The sequence below is a fragment of the Piliocolobus tephrosceles genome, chromosome 15, assembly GCF_002776525.5.
Source record: "Piliocolobus tephrosceles isolate RC106 chromosome 15, ASM277652v3, whole genome shotgun sequence".
In the NCBI taxonomy this organism is placed as follows: Eukaryota; Metazoa; Chordata; class Mammalia; order Primates; family Cercopithecidae; genus Piliocolobus; species Piliocolobus tephrosceles.
Genome location: NC_045448.1, coordinates 93,557,827 through 93,577,504, shown reverse-complemented (window position 1 = coordinate 93,577,504; position 19,678 = coordinate 93,557,827). Strand labels below are relative to the sequence as shown.

The following is a 19,678-nucleotide window of genomic DNA, read 5'->3' as shown; positions in this document are numbered from 1 at the left end:
TCATACCATGGACAGATCTATTACATAGCCATGTTTTACTCTGTGTTTATTTTGGTAAGAAATACTGAAAACCTGCCAACTGGTCAGTCCCAGGAGTTTGAGCAACACCTGATGTAAGAACTGCCTGTGGCCTGCCTTCTGGTAAAACCAGTTCTGAATCACTATTTATAGCCCCTTTGGCAAAGCGTCCTAGAAAGCTGGCTTAAGGTAGACTGGCAGGAATTAGCCTCTGTGCTCCTTCTTATCCAACTTAAGGAGGTGAAAACTGATGAATACAGACCTGATTGATGCAGTAGATAAAGAAATCTGTCGCTAAGCTGGGCGCGGTGGTGACGCAGTAGATAAAGAAATCTGTTGCCAAGGCTGGGTGTGGTGTCTCATGTCTGTAATCCCAGCAGTTTGGGAGGCCAAGGGGGATGGATCACTTGAGGTCGAGAGTTCGAAGCCAGCCTGGCCAACATGGTGAAACCCCATCTCTACTAAAAATACAAAAATTAGCCAGACGTGGTGGTGTGCACCTGTAATCCCAGCTACTCAGGAGGCTGAGGCAGGAGAATCACTTGAACCGAGGAGACAGAGGTTGCAGTGAGCCAACATCAAGCCACTGCACTCCAGCCTGGGCAACAGAGTGAGACTCCATCCCCCCCACAAAAAAGAGAAATCTATTGCCAAGTTCTAGCCCAGTTTCCATTCCCCTTTGGGCTCTGTCTCTGCTTTCAGATCTGAAACATTCTTTCATGTAACGTTTTCTCTCCAGGACTTCCTCACTTTACTAAGCAGCCTGAGAGCATGAATGTCACCAGAAACACAGCCTTCAACCTCACCTGTCAGGCTGTGGGCCCACCTGAGCCTGTCAACATTTTCTGGGTTCAAAACAGTAGCCGTGTTAACGAACAGCCTGAAAAATCCCCCTCCGTGCTAACCGTTCCAGGTAAGTCTGAGCCGTGGGTTTATTTATTGATTTATTCTCTAATAGCGGAAGGGATCAAAAGTTTGGTGACCCTTGCTGTGCACCACTAGCAGGCAGTGGAGACAGATGAATATGCAGGTGTGGCAGCAAGGTTATGGGACCAGGTAGACGGTAAGGTAGGTGGGAATCACAGGTGTGAGAATTCACAGGCCGAGGTGGGGAAATAGGTGAGGGCCTCTGAGGATACATAGGGTTAAGTTGTTGAAGTGGCCAGAATCCCCGAGCCCAGGCAGCAGGAGCCCTGCTCACATCTCCCGTTGCAGCTGTGGCCTTGCTGGCCTGTCAGGTCTTGCGTTTATGGAACCACTGATGTGAAGACCTCAGTGGGCTTGACACCGAGAGCATGGATTGGTCACCAGGAGCTATTGCAGAAAGTGTGAGCCCTTGTGGGATTGTGGCTGAAAGGACATTCCACGGTCATCGTGATTTCCATCCAAATGAAAGTGGCCTCGTTTTAGTCCCGCACATCACTGATGATGCTCGTTAGTACCATTGACGTTTCCCATGCACTGAAGTCGGTGGGCTCTTCCGTGGCTCCTCTTATTGCGCAATATCTTTCAGCAGCATCAGGCAAAGTTACCAGACTCCCTCCCTCCCTCCTTTCTCCAGGGACTGCTGTATGCCTGAGGCTGTTCTAGGCCTTCAGGACACAGGATGGACTTTTGGAAACACTGTCCTGGCTTCTATTTCATTGAATGACACCAATGCATTGCTCCTCCTTTGTCATCCACTGGAGTTTTAAATGGCAGGGCTCGATCCTGGGCCCCCTTCTTTTACTCTGAGATGCTCCCTCTTGGGAGAGTTTCTCTGGGCCCCTGGCTTTAACACCATCTATAAGAAATGACCTTGAACTTTACATCTCCAGCCCAGACCCCTCTCCTGAGTTGCAGGCTCATGTATCCAACCGCCTCCTTGGCATTGCCACTTGCTGGGTACATATGCATCTCAGAATGAAACTCTTAACTCTAGACTTGTTCCACTCCAGAATTCCCCATCTTAGTGAATGATATCACCATTTTCCCACCCTTCCTTTTTCTCATTTTTCATGTTGGCATCAGCAGTTCCGTCAGTTCTGCTCCTACAGTACTTCTGAAGTCTGTCTTTTCTCCATTCTGCTGCCAGCACCCTGGTCCATGTCACTGCCAGCCTCTGCAGTGGCTTCCTAACTGGGCCTTTTTGCTCCCAGCCTTGTCCCTACTCCCATCTACCCTCCTCAGTGGCAGATGACATCACCTGCCTGCTGAAAACCCTGCAGTAGCTCCCCACTGTCTTAGACTGTCACCCAGTCCTTCCTGCCCTTTCCCTCGGGGCTGCGTGTCCCAGCTCCTTCCTATCCATCCAACCCAGCCCCATCCCATGCTTTCCACCCTGCTTATTAGATACGAGTCACACTGATTGTCTTTCACTTCTCTAGGCATATCCTGTTCCTTCCTGCCTCAGGACCTGTCTCTTCTATCTGCTTGCGGTGTTCTTCCATCTGCCCTTTGTCCTATGACCCAACTCAAGCATCACTTCTTCAGAGAGGCCATCCCTGATCACTCCTAACTATTTTAGGTCCCCTCAATCCCACATTGCTGTATACTCCTCTGTTGCACTTGTCACCATCTGTAATTATCCAGTTTATTCGTTGGGCTCCTTGTCTAGCTTCTTCTTCTTTTTTTTTTTTCTTTTTTTTTGAGACGGAGTCTCGCTCTGTCACCCAGGCTGGAGTGCAGTGGCACAATCTGGGGTCACTGCAATCTCCGCCTCCTGGGTTCACACCATTCTCCTGCCTTAGCCTCCTGAGTAGCTGGGACTACAGGTGCACAGCACCACGCCCGGCTAATTTTTTTGTTTTTTTAATACAGACTGGGTTTCACCGTGGTCTCGATCTCCTGACCTCGTGATCCGCCCACCTTGGCCTCCCAAAGTGCTGGGATTACAGGCGTGAGCCACTGCGCCTGGCCATCTAGCTTCTTAGAGAACATATGCTCAGTAAGGATGAGGGCTTTCTCTCTCCCATTCACCTCTGCACTGCCAGTGGCTGAAGTGGTGCCTGCCTCCTAGTAGTAACTCAGTAAATATTTATGGCTAGAATGGATCAGTAAGTGAATGCCAGCTCCTAGCTATTAACTCGGAATCACTTTTCTAACCTGTGACTTCAGGAGGAATGTTATGGTTTTCTCCCTTTCATCTGAGTTTTCTTTGAGTTTTTCTAGGGAATTAGTTAAGTAACTTTTTGTTCAAAATCAATTTTAAAAAATAGACTCTACCCTCTATAGGATGATCACTCCGAAATCCCGTAACGGAAGACTTATTTTCATTGAGGTAAAATTGACATACGATTACATGCATAGAATTTAGTTGTACAACCCAGTGAGTTTTCCTAAGTGTAGACACCTATGTAGCTACCTCCTCAATCGAGATATAGAATATTGCCATCACTTTGGAAAGTCCTTCATGGTCCCTTCCAGTGGGTCACCATCTCCCATAGGCAATTCTGTTCTATGTCTATCATCATAGATTAATTTTGCCTGTTCTGGAACTTCAAAAAATGGAATATAAAGTATGTACTTTTTTGTGTCATATGTACTTTCCCTGGCTTCTTCCACTCAACATGATATCTTTGGTGATTCATCCACGATGTTTTATTTATCAGTAGTAACATCATTTTTATTTATTTATTTTTATTTTATTTTATTTTTTTTGAGACGGAGTCTCGCTCTGTCGCCCGGGCTGGAGTGCAGTGGCCGGATCTCAGCTCACTGCAAGCTCCGCCTCCCGGGTTTACGCCATTCTCCTGCCTCAGCCTCCGGAGTAGCTGGGACTACAGGCGCCCGCCACCTCGCCCGGCTAGTTTTTTGTATTTTTTAGTAGAGACGGGGTTTCACTGTGTTAGCCAGGATGGTCTCGATCTCCTGACCTCGTGATCCGCCCGTCTCGGCCTCCCAAAGTGCTGGGATTACAGGCTTGAGCCACCGTGCCCAGCCCCATTTTTATTTATTTTTAAAATTTTTTTTCAGAAGGGGTCTTGCTCTGCTGCCCAGGCTGGAGTGCAGTGGCATGATCTTGGCTCACTGCAACCTCCACCTCCTGGGTTCAAGCTATTCCCCTGCCTCAGCTTCCTGAAGCTGAATTACAGGCACCTGCCACCATGCCTGGCTACTTTTTGTATTTAAGTAGAGACAGTGTTTCACCATGTTGGTCAAGCTGGTCTCGAATTCCCGACCTTAAGTGATCCAACCGCCTCCATCTCCCAAATTGCTGGAATTACAGGCTTGAGCCACTGTGCCCTGCCAGTATATCATCTTTTATTGCTGATATAGTACTCTGTTGTATTAATGTGTTAATTTGGTTTATCCATTTGTTTGGTGAACATTTTGGATATGTGTGGCAGTTGGCTATTATGAATAAAGCAGCTATGAATATTTGAGGGCAAGTCTTTTGGAGGACATGTTTTTATTTTGTCTTGGATAAATGCCTAGGAGAGGAATGGCTGCTTCATATGTTTAACTTTTAAAGAAACTACCAAATGGTTTCCCAAAGTGATTGTACCATCTTTTCATTCCCAGCAACAGTGGATGAGAGCATTCCAGTTGCTCCATCCATATCTTTACCGACATTTGATTTGGTCAGTCTTCTTAAGTGTAGACATTCTAGTGGATTTGAAATCTAGTAGATTATTGTGGTTTTAGTTTGCATTTCATTTTCCTGATGCCTAATTTTACACAAGACTTAGAGAAGATTTTAGTGTCTTTTGATGTGCTTATCAATCAGTCACATCTCTTTTTTGGTGAAGTGTCACTTCAGGTTTTTTGCCCATTTCTATAAAAGTCCTAGAATCCACTTGACAATATTTACACAAAAATGCCTGCGGTGATTTTGTCTGCAATTGTATTGTTTTTATAGATAAGTTTAGAAGAAAATGATGTCTTGACAATATTGAGCCTTCCAATCAATGAATACATTATATCTCTTCATTTTTTACGTCTTCTTTAATTTCTCTCAGCAATTTTTGTAGTTTTTGATATAGAGGTCTTACAAGTCATTTGTTAAATTATTTTTAATTTTAGAATTGGAATTATATGTACTTAAGGTATATAGCGTAATGTTTTGAAATACATAGTGAACTGATTATTACAACCAAGCTAATTAATATAGCTATCTTTTCACATAGTTACCATTTGTGGCAGTGGGGTGGGGGTGGGGTGGGGTGGGGTTGGGTGGTGGGGAGAGAGGCTGTGAGGGAGGGAGTGTAGGAGGATGAGAACACCTAATATCTACCCTCTTAGCAAATTTCCAGTATACTGTGCAATTTTGTTAACTATGCTGTACATTAGATCTCTAGAACTTATTCATCCTATGGACTGAAATTTTCTACCTTTTGACCGACATCTCCCCAGTCCTCACCCTCCTCCACCCACCCTTTTTAACCACGGTTCTATTCTTTGTTTCTCTGAGTTTGACTTTTTTAGATTGCACATGTAAGTGAGACCATGCAGTTATTTTTCTTTTCTTTGTCTGGTTTATTCACTTAGCATAATGTCTTCCAGTTTCATTCATGTTGTCATAAATGCCAGGATTTTCTTTTTTGTACAGGCTGAATAGTATCATATATATATATATATATATATATATATATATATATATATATACCATAATTTTTTAATCCATTTATCTGTTTATGCACACTTACATTGTTTCCATGTCTAAGCTATTGTGAATTATGCTGCAATGAACATGGGACCACAGATACCTCTTTGAGATCCTCATACCATATATCCAGCATGGGAATTGATGAATCATATGGTGATTGATGAATCATATTTTTAGTTTACTGAGGAACCTCCAAACTGTTTTCCTTAATGGCTGTGCCAATTTACATTTTCACCAACAGTGTACAGCCAATCAGAATGCATTAATTTAGCACTTATGTACTAATAAATAGCATATTTGATTTTATTTCCCAATTGTTTACTATTAATAAATAGAAACCAGATTTTCATGTTTTATAAAAATGGGGACAAAATCTGTCCATATCTGTTTATAACTTTTCTGTATATTTTCTCAGAAATTAGAAGTGTGTTTGTGCGACAAGATCTGCAAATTATTATTATTATTATTATTTTTTGAGGCGGAGTCTTGCTCTGTCGCCCAGACTGGAGTGCAGTGGCCGGATCTCAGCTCACTGCAAGCTCCGCCTCCCGGGTTTACACCATTCTCCTGCCTCAGCCTCCCGAGTAGCTGAGACTACAGGCGCCCGCCACCTCGCCCAGCTAGTTTTTGTATTTTTAGTAGAGACAGGGTTTCACCGTGTTAGCCAGGATGGTCTCGCTCTCCTGACCTCGTGATCTGCCTGCCTCGGCCTCCCAAAGTGCTGGGATTACAGGCTTGAGCCACCGTGCCCGGCCAGCAAATTATTTTAATACCCAAGGCTGTAGTTAGTCTTAGCTTGGAGATCTGATTTATTTCTAAAAGGTCAGTTCTACCCTTACAACAGCCACCTGTTTTGCATTTCAAATTCTTTACAATTTAATTTTACTCTTTAAAATTTTAAGCTTTTTTTTTTTTTCCTTTGGTAGAGAAGATTTGGGCTCACATTGTTTTCCAGGGTGTTACATGAAAATTCTCAAGGTGGACTACTAGGTTTAGCTGGAATCAATCTGACAGTGTTCAAATCATTAGCACCCTTTAAAAGAGTCATTGGAATTACACGATGATCTGAGAAGTTTAGGAGGCAGACCCAGACAGCAGGGAAGCCTAATCCAATCATCCTTAAAAATCTGAACAGTCAGAATAGAACTGTAGCATACAGCCTGTTGGTCACAGGAGCAAGAACTATTTGTTCATTTGCATTTCACCAAATTCTTACATGCACTGATCCAACAAATGAGCCAAAACTTAGGCTCCAAAAATGTTCATTTTAGTCTTCTAAAACTCAAAGGCTATCCAGGGTAGATACCTGTCTGAGTTTGTCCAGCTGACCAGTGCACAGGGTGGTGGTACCGAGTGTGGTGCTTTCCCACCGTACACACTCATGGAATCCACAATGCCACGTGCCGTCAGGGCAGTGGCTCCACACGAATCTTCTCTGTTATTGTTCCAGTTTTAGTGTATGTGCTGCCAAAGCGAGCACCATCAGGATTTCTTTAGGAGGGATATCTAAATGGGAATTGAAGGGAAAAGTGAGCATATTTTAAATTTTAATACATTCTAATCTCCCTTCAAAAAGATCTTGCAAGTTGGCAATCTTTTTAGTAGAATATGGTAATATGCACCCTGTATCACATACACACAGTATTCAGTCTTGACTTTTCGTCAGTCTGATGGCAAATACTCTCATCTATCAGAATATCTGATTTACGCCTCCACCTGTTTCCATGAGACCAGGGGGCCTCTAGAAGGCAGGAACTGAAGGTTTTTTTGGCCGCATATTCAGGGGTCTGGTTCAGTGCCTGAAATATGGTAGTTGTAGAAATGACCAGTAGGAGAGCACCTGCAGCAGCATTCACCTGAAGGTGCTTCCGAATGTGGGTGCGCATGATGACTTCACTCTCCATCAGGGGCCATTGGGTACCAAAAACCAAAAACTGAACCATGATAGTGGAAATCCTCACTAACACTTCACCAGCTTTTCTAGAGTTTTCAGAGTAGTGACAAATGTGTCTGTAAATGAAGAACTCTTACTTAAACTGCTGAGTTGAAATTCTAGTTTCTAAATGAATATGCAGTATACTGCACTGCTCAGGCAGTTTTCCTATTTGTGAAGCGTTTGGAAAGTGGGGCTGCTGACTTTATTTTTCTTAGTGACATATTTATTAAATGCCTGTTTGATAGTGAAGATGGTCTAGCTGGTGCTATACAGTGAAGTGAAGGTCTGAAGGAGTAATCATATATTCAAGCCAGAAACCTGAAACTTCCCCAGATTCTTCTCTTGCCCATCCAACAATCATCACCAAGATTTGTATATTGTTCTCTCTCTCTCTTTTTTTTTTTTTTTGAGATGGAGTTTTGCTCTGTCACCCAGGCTGCAGTGCAATGCTGTGATCTGTGCTCACTGCAACCTCCGCCTCCCGGGTTCAAGCGATTCTCCTGCCTCGGCCTCTCAAGCAGCTGGGATTACAGGCATCCACCATCATGCCTGGCTCGTTTTTGTATTTTTGTAGAGATGGGGTTTCACCATGTTGGCCAGGCTAGTCTTTAACTTCTGAACTCAGGTGATCTACCCACCTTGGCCTCCCAAAGTGCTGGGACTACAGGTGTGAACCACTGTGCCCGGCCCTGTACATTGTTCTCAAATGTCAGTTGTGCTGCACTTCCACCACCATGGCCTTAATTCAGGCTTTCCTGGTTTGTTGCTAGGACTGTTGCTGTCACCTCTTGCCTATGGTCCCAGCTTTCTTGTTCTCATCCCCCTACCCCACCACCATAGTGAGTGATGCTCCACCTTGTGATTAAAGAGGTTCTCCTAAAATACAGAGTTTCTCGTTCCTGGCATGACTCCCCACTACATGCAGGTTAAAATCTACCATTTTACCCTGAAGTCTGAGACCCACTGGGGCTTCAGCCTAACTTTCCCAGGGTCTCTGCCTGCCTCACCTGCAAAGGCACCTGCTTATGAGGCCTGATGAGCTTTTTGCAGGCCTATGAGTGCACTGTGCCTTCTTGCCAAGCTGCCTTCTCATTGTCTGACAAGCCCCCGTTCACCTGACACACAGATCATGGTTCTCCTCTGAAAACCTTCCTGGTCACCTCCTTGTCTGTGTATTCACAAGGCCTCTTCCCCATTGCATTGAAGCACAAACCCTCCATCTATTTGTCAGGCCTCCAAGAAGACTTACTAATCAGGTGATTATTATGTATGATTTATTGGTTAGGTTAGCCCCATCACCCAGCACAGCACCTGGCACGTAAGAACTATATGAATGAATGAATGAACTAATGAACAAACAAATTAATTACAGATAGTCCTTGAGTTTTAGGTCCTATCACTGGGACAAAGGGACATCATGATAATGAAGTAACTTGTATTTATCAAATTATTTTTACATTTAAATTCTTATCTCTTTTCTCATTTATATCTCCAGCCGGTCCTGCAAAATTAATAGAACAGGATCTTTAATGTCCATTCTGTGGACCCAAAGGGCTAAAATAAGTCCGGGGAGGAAGGGCGTGGAGCCCAGGCTGCTGAATGTGGGAATTGTGCTGGGCTCACAGGAGTTACTCTCAAGTCAGCTAGTTGCTGACTGTTCCCTTGTGTCTGCATTTTGTAACGTTACAAAAGAACTGTGTAAAAACTTATTTTTAATTAAATATATTTTTAATTTTGAGGAAGCTGTAGTTTGATACCTGAGTCCCTCCCAGTAATTCATGTGTGAGGAGGTGGGTGCTGAGGTCGGCTTTTGGGGGCTTTGTGCTGGGCAGCCGCCCCTGACATGCTGATGTAAATAAAGCAGTGAGTGTTAGCAGGGAGACGCCATTCTATCTGCAATTGACCCCTAAGTAAACTTTGCTGGCCCCTTCTACTGAGGGAATGCTAATTGGTTTAAATAGCCAATTGTTTGGACTGCTTTGAGCAAGCATTGTTTATGAATGGGAAGGTCATATGCCTTTTCCCTCTTGATACAAGTTTTTATTTTTCCTCTATGTTGTATGAGCTTTCTTTAAGGAACATGAGCAAAGAAGTAATTTGTCTAAAGGACATTATTCTGAGTGAACAAAGCCAATCTCAAAGGTTGTGTGCTGTATGATTCCATTTAGATAACATTCTCAAAAGGACAAAATTTTGGTAATGGAGAACATATCAACAATTTCAGGGGTTAGGTTTGGGGATAGGATGTTCCTTTAAGGGGTAGAATGAGGGAGCTTCTTTTTGGTGATGGAACGGTTGTGTAGCCACAAATCTGTACCTGTCATAAAATTTCATAAACCTATACACTCATTCTTCCCCCCAAAATAAAACAAAGCAGAAACTGATAAAATCTTAGTAAGGCCTGTATTTTAGTTAATACTGTTGTACCAAAGTCACTTTCCTGTTTTGATCATTGTACCATGGTTATGTAAGATCTTATCATTGGGTAAAGCTGGGTGAAGGGTGCACAGTAACTCTGCTATTTTTGCAACTTCTTGTAAGTCTAAAGTTATTTCAAAATAAAAAGTTTCTTTTTTAAAGAATTTTTGTCATGGGCAAAACCAAATCCCAAAATAAAGAGCAGAACTGCAAAGAGCTTTAGCTTCATGGTGTTCAATGATGGAGTGCTTTGTTAGCAGGTAAGAGCTCCAGCTCTGGCATATATTTTTAAATTTTTTATATTTTGTTTTTATTTTTATATGCAATAAGTTACTAACTCATTGCCAATTTTGACCTGCCTTTCTGTTAACAGTGGTGGGCTTGCGTTGATCTTTCAGGCTTTTCTTTTTTTTAAAAATGCTCATTTTATATTTAAATTCACATCTAGGAAACAGCTAAGCAAGCTTTTGTTTTAGTTAGTTGGATATAATTATTACTATCCTTGTAATAACAGAAAGAGTAATAATAACTAGAATTTATACAAATTAGTTCATAATGCCCACAGTACTTTCTGTAAAGAATTACTTTGAATCACATAGCAAGCTGTGATAATTAGGCAGTTTTGTTATTGTCTTGCTTTGTCACCCAGGCTGATATGCAGTGGCGCCATCTCTACTCATTGTAACCTCAAAACTCCTGCACTCAAGCAAATCCTCCCACCTCAGCGTCCCAAGTAGCTAGGACTACAGGGATAAGCAGCTTTTTTCAAATTTTTTAGAAACAGGATCTCACTATGTTGCTCAGGCTAGTTAGGCGTTTTCTCATACCCATCTTACGTATTAGAAAAACATTTGGAACTATTAAGAGACCAGTCTTCTTAAGGTCTATTCTCCATATGACAGCTGGAGCAATCCTGATACAAGTCAGATCATATCAGCCGTCTGCTCAGAGCTCTGGGTTTGCCACCCAACAAGAGAAACAGGCAAAGGCCTCTCCCACATGTTCCCTCTGCCTAGAACCTCCCCAGACCCCCAAGTATCAACTTGGCCGCTTTCCTCACCCCTACTCTTTCCTCAGAGGTCATTTCTCAAGGAACCACCTCCGATGCCCCCCACCCATCATTTAAAATTACAGCTTGTTTCCCCACCCATCCTGACCCTCTGATGGTCTTCTATTTTTCCATAGTACTTATCACCTTCTAATATATCATACATCTTACTTTTTTATCAAGGTTATTATATATTGTCCATTTCCCTCCCTGAAAATGTGAGCTCTCTAAGGGAGGGGATCTTTGTTTTACTCGTGGATATATCCCAAGTTTCTGGAAAAAATGTCTGGCTTGTAGTAAATACTCAGTAAATATTTGTCAAGTGGATGAATGCAGAGCAAATAGAGAGGTCCAAGTTAAGAAGTTACCTCACTTACGCAGCATAATCTTCCATTTGTTGCTTCTTTTGGTAGAAAGATGGACACAAGGGGGAAAAAAAAGCAGGGACAGAATTGTTTATCTAGTTCATTTGCAGGATTGCTTAATTGAGAACTCAAAGAACTGGCTCAACTGTGCTCTTAAGAGTTGCTCCCTCAGCAATCCGATTGTCCTTCCCTCAAGGGAACATTCTGTTACTGAATGTTCCTTAAAAATATGTTTCAGAGCTGTGTCATAAATATCTTTTCTCAAACCAGCAGACAACCAAGCAAGAGGGGCATGAACCATCATAATGGAGTTGGGTGAAAAGGAGAAATTACTATAAGGGGGACGACCTACCCACTAGAAGAGGAGCTGGCTCAGGAGATTGTGGGGGTTCCAGTGCCCGGGACCATTCAGGATAGAGTGGGTGGTGGGGTGGAGACTTAAGGAGGTGGATGCTTTTTCTCCCTGGAAAGTCACAAGGTTTTGGGGCTATAAAATGTCAAGGTCTATTCCAGTCTGGTAGTTATTGTTTATCCTCAGAGAGAGAACTGCTGAGCGAGAGGGAGCTGTGTTCTCCTAGTGTACACTCATTGCTATGGTCAATCAAGGCTTATAAACGAGTATCTAGCTGGGAAGCCAGTGCCGTTAAGCCATGAAAGTTTAGCAGAAAAAATTAAGCAAAGAAGACTATATTTGGCCTAAGTGCCGTCTAGTTTTGGAGAAAGTTACCTTTGGTTTGAACCAGTTTCCTCTTCTCTCTGCCAGCATATGGGCGCTAACCACCTGACCTTGTAAACTGTTTTAATACATTGTGTGGTTACTGCCAGGCAATTCAGACTTGGTGTAGGTGTCTTGTGCTAGGACATTTGCTATAGATTGTTTTTTTGACCTTGTGTGCACTATGAAAAGCACACAGGAGAAATGACTGTCCATTTGTCCTGAAGTCATGTTCTGTGATAATGTTTCCCTTTCAGTGTTGATAAGCCTGATAGGAATGAAGACCACTGGGCCTGAATTCTGCTACTGCAGGATCCTATTATAGGATCTGTAACTGGATAATAGATCTCAGTGAAATAAACCTCCTGTTTTACTATAGGGCTGGCTCTTCCCCTTATGACGAGTTTGCAATGTGATTTTGTAGTTTGTATTCAAGGGTTTCCTAAGAGTTTTGATAAGAAAAATTGAAGTCAGATGACTAATTTTAACCTGCAGATGTCTCCTCCAATATATAAAAAGGATAAGTTAGTAACTTCCTGTATCTTCTGATTGAGCCAAAGCCAGTTTTTCTAAATATAAGCCAGGTTTTGCAAGTTCATGCAGCCTTGTGGATGAAATGGGCATCTCACTTGGAAGCTTAGGATCTGGAAGGTTAAAAGTGATGCCAAGGCTTGAAAATCAAAGTGTCAGAGGCCTCACCGTGAAACAGTGATCAGCAGAGCACAGACACCTTAGAGGGATCAGTGTCTCTTCATCTTCATCCTGTATTTATCTTCTTTCTTAAAATCAATGCTTGACAAAGTGCCCAAAGTCCGGATACTTCGCCAGTTCTCCCTTTCCACCTCCTGTTTTCCTTTCATCTCTTCCTTGCATTACAAAAGAAAAAAGACCTCTCTCACCTGTCTGGAATCACCACTATGAGGCATCAGTTCTCAATGCTTTGGTCTCAAGATCCTTGTGTGTGTGTGTGTGTGTGTGTGTGTGTGTGTGTGTGTGTGTGTGTGTGTGACAGGGCCTCACTCTGTCACCCAGGCTGGAGTGTTCACTGCAGTCGCAACCTCCTAGGCTCAGGTGATTCAGCCATCTCAATCTCCCAAGTAGCTGGGACTACAGGCGCATGTCACAACGCTCAGCTAGTTTCTGTATTTTTTGTAGAGATGGGATTTCTCCATGTTGCCCCAGGCTGGGGCAACTTCTGGACTGTAACTCTTGAACTTCTGGACTCAAGTGATCCTCCTGCCTCAGCCTCCAAAAGTGCTGGGATTACAGGAGTGAGCCACTGTGCTTAGCCTCAGGATCCTTTTACAGTCATAAATTATCAAGAACCAGAGTTCTTGTTTATATGGGTCATATCTATCTGTATTTACTGAATTAGAAATTAAAACTGAAAACTTTTAAAACACAAAAATACGCAGGTATACATTTCATTGGCTAACACATCTATGCTGTGGCATCATCATGTACCGTATAGCCTCTGGAAAATTCTTTTGGAAAATTCCATCATACATTCCTGAGATAATGAGAATTAAAAGAGCAAGTAATATATTATTATTATGATGAAAATAGTTTTGACTCTGAGGACTACTGAAAGGGTCTCTGGAATCCCCAGAAGTTTCTTGACCACATTTTGAGAATGGCTGCTGGGTACAATGTCTTGGAGTTAAGAAATTTCCAAACTGTCACATAGACAGAAAATTCCAAATTTTGGTGGGGGCGGTGGCTCACGCCTGTAATCCCAGCACTATGGGAGGCTGAGGCGGGCAGATCACCTGAGGTCAGGAGTTCAAGACCAGCCTGGCCAACATGGTGAAAGCCTGTCTCCACTAAAAATACAAAAATTAGCCGGGCGTGGTGGTGCGTACCTGTAATCCCAGCTACTTGGGAGACCAAGGCAGGAGAATCGCTTGAACCTGAGAGGCGGAGGTTGCAGTGAGCCGAGATCGTGCCATTGCACTCCAGCCTGGGTAACAGAGCGAATCTCAGTCTCAAAAAAAAAGAAAAGAAAATTCCAAATTTTGTCCAGCGAAGGAGTTGCCCTTCCAATAAAGTTGTACTTATGTTTAAGAATCACTTAAATATAGTCTGATCAGTTGCATCCTAATAGTGAGTATAATCAATGCAGAAGAAAATATTTTTGCAATTTCAAGGTATATGTATATTTTTGTTGCCAATAAGTTCCTACGGTTTAAGCAAAAACTTTCAAATGTGTGCCATTTCGACTTTCAAATGTGTACCATTAGGATGAAATTCTTGGGGGTGGTAGAAGAGTCATGGAGGAAAACTTCTTGCTGCTGGGGAACAGTCGTTTCACTGGGTGTTGGTGTCAAGATATTCAAGATATTCAAGGTACCTCAAATTACATTCTTTGAAACTGTTTAAATTATGAAAAATTTAAGGATGCAAACTTCAAAATGTGTGAGAGGCCACATATATTTTTCAAAATTCTCTGGGAGGAATACAAGCACAAGATATAAAGACCCCGAGGCAGAGTATCGCAGGGATCCTTTTACAGGTGTGGGTGTAATGGATGTGAGAGAAATATTCCTCCTCAGTGCAGTAAATATTTTCTAATTCACTACACAAACTAGTAGCAGTTTCATGTCTCACTTGAGAGGAAGTGACCTACTGGGAGTTTTTGTTTCTTAGCACTTTAAATTTTCTTTTTTTTTTTTTTGAGAGGGAGTCTCGCTCTGTCGCCCGGGCTGGAGTGCAGTGGCCGGATCTCAGCTCACTGCAAGCTCCGCCTCCCGGGTTTACGCCATTCTCCCTCAGCCTCCCGAGTAGCTGGGACTACAGGCGCCCGCCACCTCGCCCGGCTCGGTTTTTTTTGTATTTTTTAGTAGAGACGGGGTTTCACTGTGTTAGCCAGGATGGTCTCGATCTCCTGACCTCATGATCCGCCCGTCTCGGCCTCCCAAAGTGCTGGGATTACAGGCTTGAGCCACCGCGCCCGGCCAACACTTTAAATTTTCAAGAGAATTTAATTAAGCAATCCAGCTTAGGGTTTTCCTCCAGTCGGAGGGAAGTATTCCTCATCTTGGAAAATTAAGATGCTGTGAAATATCTGTCCAATTCTCTGTATAATGCAATGTTATTTTTGAAGAAATGAAAGGTTACCACCGAATCATAGGACAGAGATGCATGGGTTTGTTTTTCCCTGAGGGCCCCCTGTGTAGTCAGGAAAACGCAGACACTGGTGACACCTTCCATCTAGATGGAAAATATCAAAAACCCACCAGCACTGATTTTCTTTTTTATGCACATTTAACCCCTCAGGAGAAGTACTAATATAAAAGGGATCAGATATGCATTTTTTTCTACAGCTTCTCCCAGTTACAGCCCTCTGCCACGTAGTGGCCACTTGACTGCAGCCCAGGCACAGTCGAGGCCACGCAGGCATCCGGCCAGGAACAGCTTTTCTAGGCTGATGCCTGCTGTGCTTCCCTCAGCAGGTTTTTTCCCTTTCATTCTTCAAATATTTGATTACTCTATTAGTAACAAGCTTTGAGTTTAAAAATATCTGATGGAAAATTTCCTACATATGTAGACAGAAGAAAACAAAATAAGTTTTTCTGCTAAGAAGCAAATGGTGGCATATTTTCAACAATTTTATGAAGATACTACTGTATGCCAGATGATGTTTTTGTGTGCCACAGATATAGAAGTTTCCAGATTCAACTAAATAGTATATACTGTATAGTTGTAGTTTTAAAAAAATAACCATTCAGGCCGGGTGTGGTGGCTCACACCTGTAATCCTAGCGTTTTGGGAGGCCAAGGCAGGCAGATTACCTGAGGTTGGGAGTTCAAGACCAGCCTGGACAACATAGTGAAACCCTGTCTCTACTAAAAATGCAAAATTAGCTGGGCGCAGTGGTGCACACCTGTAATCCCAGCTACTCGGGAGGCCGAGGCAGGAGAATCACTTGAACTCAGGAGGTGGAGGTTGCAGTGAGCCGGGATTGCGCCATTGCACTCCAGCCTGGGTAACGACAGAGTGAGTCTCAATCTCAAAATAAATAAATAAATAAATAAATAATAAATAAATAAATAAATAAATAAATTCAAATTTTAAGATTGTTTTAAACTTATAGAAAAACATTGGGGATAATACAGTGATTTCCCATAAGCCCCACTCCCACTTTCCCCTATTGTTAGCATTTTACATTAGTGTGGTGCATCTGCTACAATTAATGAATCAATACGGATGCCTCATCATTAACTAAGGTCCATACTTTAGTGATATTTCCTTAGCTTTTTACCTCCTGTCCTTTTTCTATCCCAGGATCTCATCCAGGACGCCACATTGCATTTAGTCATCTATGTCTTATTAGGCTCCTCTTGGCTGTGACGATTTCTCAAACTTTCCTTGTTTTTAATGACCTTGACAGGTTTTAGGTCTTACTGGTCAGGTGTTTTGTAGAATGTCCCACAATGTAGAACTGACTGGTATTTTTTTCATGATTAGCCTGGGTTTTTTTTTTTGTCCTCGGGAGGAAGACCATAGAGGTGAAGTGACATTTTCATCACCTGTTACCAAGAGTACATTCTGTCAACATGATGTACCACTTGATCATCTGGCTCAGGTAGTTTGTCAGTTTCTCCACTCAAAAGTTTTCTTTCTTTTTTTGCTCTTTCCATAATGTACTTGTTGGAAGGAACCACTGTATGCCGCCCATGAAGGAGTGGGGAGTTATGCTCCACCTCTTTGAGGGCAGAATATCCAATAAACTATTTGGAATTATTCTGCAAGAACGTTTGTCTATTCTCTCCAGTTTATCTAATTATTTACTGATATCAGTAGAGACTCCTGGATATTTTTTTCTTCTTTGGGTTATAATCCAAAGCTACTTTATTTTCTTGCTCAAATTGTTCTAGCTTTGGCCATTGGGAACTCTTTGAGTTAGCTCCTGTGTCTCTTTGACACGCCGCATCATTGTCTCTGTGTGTGTGTGTGTGTGTGTTGTGTGTTGTGTTTGTTTTACATTTTACTCCAGACTCATATATTTCCTGCCCCAATCTGAGAATCAGCCATTTCTCCAAGAGCCCTGGTTCCGTTTATTGGAGAATGGCATTAGAAAACAAGAGCTGAGTAACTTGTCTTCCTATTTAAAATTAATAAATCAATTTTTAAAAGATGTCTTCAAACCTCTGAAATGGTAGAATTTTTCATTTAGCACTAGTGTCTTCTCTTTGATTAGTTATAATGCCTTGCATTTATGTAATACATCCTTGTGAATTGACCAGTTTTTACTATTAAAAAAGGATTCATTGCAACACATCTTCTGAGATTTTTAAGCTGTGGCTTTTATTTTGCTATTTCTGGTATTCTGAAATATGCATAGCATAGTGGCACTGTATGTACTGGGGGATAGGTAGCAGGATCAAGTGAGCCTCAGAACCCACTTTCCTTAATATTGGGGCCAGCGATTTGCAGTAAAAGTCGAAATGATCCTGTTTTATTACCGAATGTCTCATTTATTCAGGATCTGAATAAATGAAAGCAGCTGCCTTTTGGGCTCATGGCTGCCTTGCTCTTGGTGCCTTGGGTTTAATCCCAGGTTTGTTTCTCCATAGCTAGCACACCTTTTAAATTAACTTTACCCTAATTCCCAAAAGCCATGAACCAAGAAATAACATAATGCAAAGACAATCATAGAATTGTGGTGAACAGCAGCCTGTTTCTCTGCTGCTGGTCTCATGAGTCTCCTTCCATTCCAGGCCTGACGGAGATGGCGGTCTTCAGTTGTGAGGCCCACAATGACAAAGGACTGACAGTATCCAAGGGAGTGCAGATCAACATCAAAGGTAATCAGCAAGACTAGGTTCCCCATGCATGTTCTGGGAGCTGGTGAGGACGCAGCATGAGCTTGCAGCCGGCTGCCTGGGTGTGGGTCCTGGCTTTCTCACTGACGTTCTTTGTGACCTTGGACAACTCACTTCTCCTCTTTGGTGTCAGTGTTGTCCTCTGAAAAGTGGAGATAATTACAGAACCTGTTGTTGAGGCTTATTGATTGAATACAAGTAAAATTATTCAGAAGTGCCTGGCATATAGGTCTTTGATAAACATTCACTCATTTAGCTCTGCTTACTCCAAGAAGAAAATAAGCTACAGTGTTTTCTCATTCTTAGTTCCCGTTTTCACTTTTCCCTCTTCCACCCTGAACTACTCATTAACCCTTGAAGAGCTGGGGCTGGCTTGGGGCATGATCTAGGAAATGGACCCTGTCCTTCCCAGATCAGCAAGGCCTGACATGAGTCTCCGCCACCTACTGACTCAGGGAGACAGAGGAAAAGCAGGGAGCAGATCACTCTTTGGAGCCCAATGCTCCTATCCATCTTCCTCCTAAACTCCCTCTTCCTCTTGGTTCCTCTGAGCTAGGATTTCACTAGGCTGAGCTTGCTTGGCAGTGAGTTGTGATAATAGCATTAAAAGCATACATTTAAAGGCCTCCAGGCTAGTGGAGACATTTCAGTCCAATCTACCTTATTCTCCTTCTGTGTAATCAAAGGTATTAAACTTGAAATTTGAAAGAAAAGAAAAACCTACAAGTAGATACTACCTTTTTATCTGCTATTAAATCATCCTCCTTAGTGTGTCATAGAAATTCAAGCAAACTTTATGTTTTACTATTTGATCTTAGTTTAAATATTGAGAAGTAATTATTTGGCTCATATTCCTTTCCTCTTGTCCTTAGGGAAGCAGTGCAAGGAAAAAGCAGAACTTGTTTAATAATGAATTAAAGATTGGGTACATACAGAAGGAGATTCAAAATTACAAAAGAAATTATGCTCAAAAAAGATGCTAATTTTAGTTTCAGCAAATCAACTGGACAAAGGCTATGAAAGGGAATATCCTAAAAGTTCACTGGGATAAAAAAATAACCAAACTAAAAGTTATTACTGGAGGAAGTGTATAACTTCCTTCCTTCATCACAATTCCCATTATTACGATTTCCAAAAGACATGTTGGGAATGTCAAAAATTCATGAGTGGGTGTGAGTTTATAAAGACTTTTTCATAAAGTATAAACTTCTTAAAATTTAAAAATATATAAAATGAAAAGCATTTCTTCAATTTTATGCTTCAGAATCTCTGCTAAGATTTTGTTCTATTAGATCATTCTCCAAACTTCTGTTTTTGGCTTTCTTTTATTGTAAAATTTATATCAAAGCTACCAAGACTCTCTTCTTCTAATGTATAATTACTATGGCATATGTGGTCAACTTTTGGTCTGGAAAGGCAGATGCTTTAGGGCAGTTCCACAAATAATCTGCAGAGGAAAGTGAGTCAAACCTTACTCTTCTCCAGTCCCAATGGTGTGCGTCTACTAGCAAAACCCAAACTCCTAAATGTGGCCCCCAGGGCATGCTTGATATGGTCTTAACACACCTTCCTCCTTCTCATTCCATCATCACCTTCATCCTCACCACACCCTCCCTGGGCCTCATCCACAGCTCCCCACATTTATTCCTCACCACAGCTCCATGGAGCAGTGCTGTTACTCTCCCCATTTATAGAGGAGAGAACTGTGTGTAGTTGTAGACAGGGCGTGTAGCTGTGCCTGGGGCCACACAGCAGGTCAGGTGGTA

At 42.3% G+C, this 19,678-nt stretch overlaps 1 protein-coding gene across 1 annotated transcript in view; it reads left to right on the top strand.

Annotated features, from left to right (window-relative positions):
- MERTK (MER proto-oncogene, tyrosine kinase) overlaps positions 1–19,678 on the top strand; it is a 131,377-nt gene that overhangs the window by 50,275 nt on the left and 61,424 nt on the right. Inside the window, exons 4-5 of the mRNA XM_026449785.2 lie at positions 758–931; positions 17,808–17,894. Of these exons, the coding sequence (XP_026305570.1) occupies positions 758–931; positions 17,808–17,894 (261 nt within the window). The remainder of the gene's footprint in view (positions 1–757; positions 932–17,807; positions 17,895–19,678) is intronic.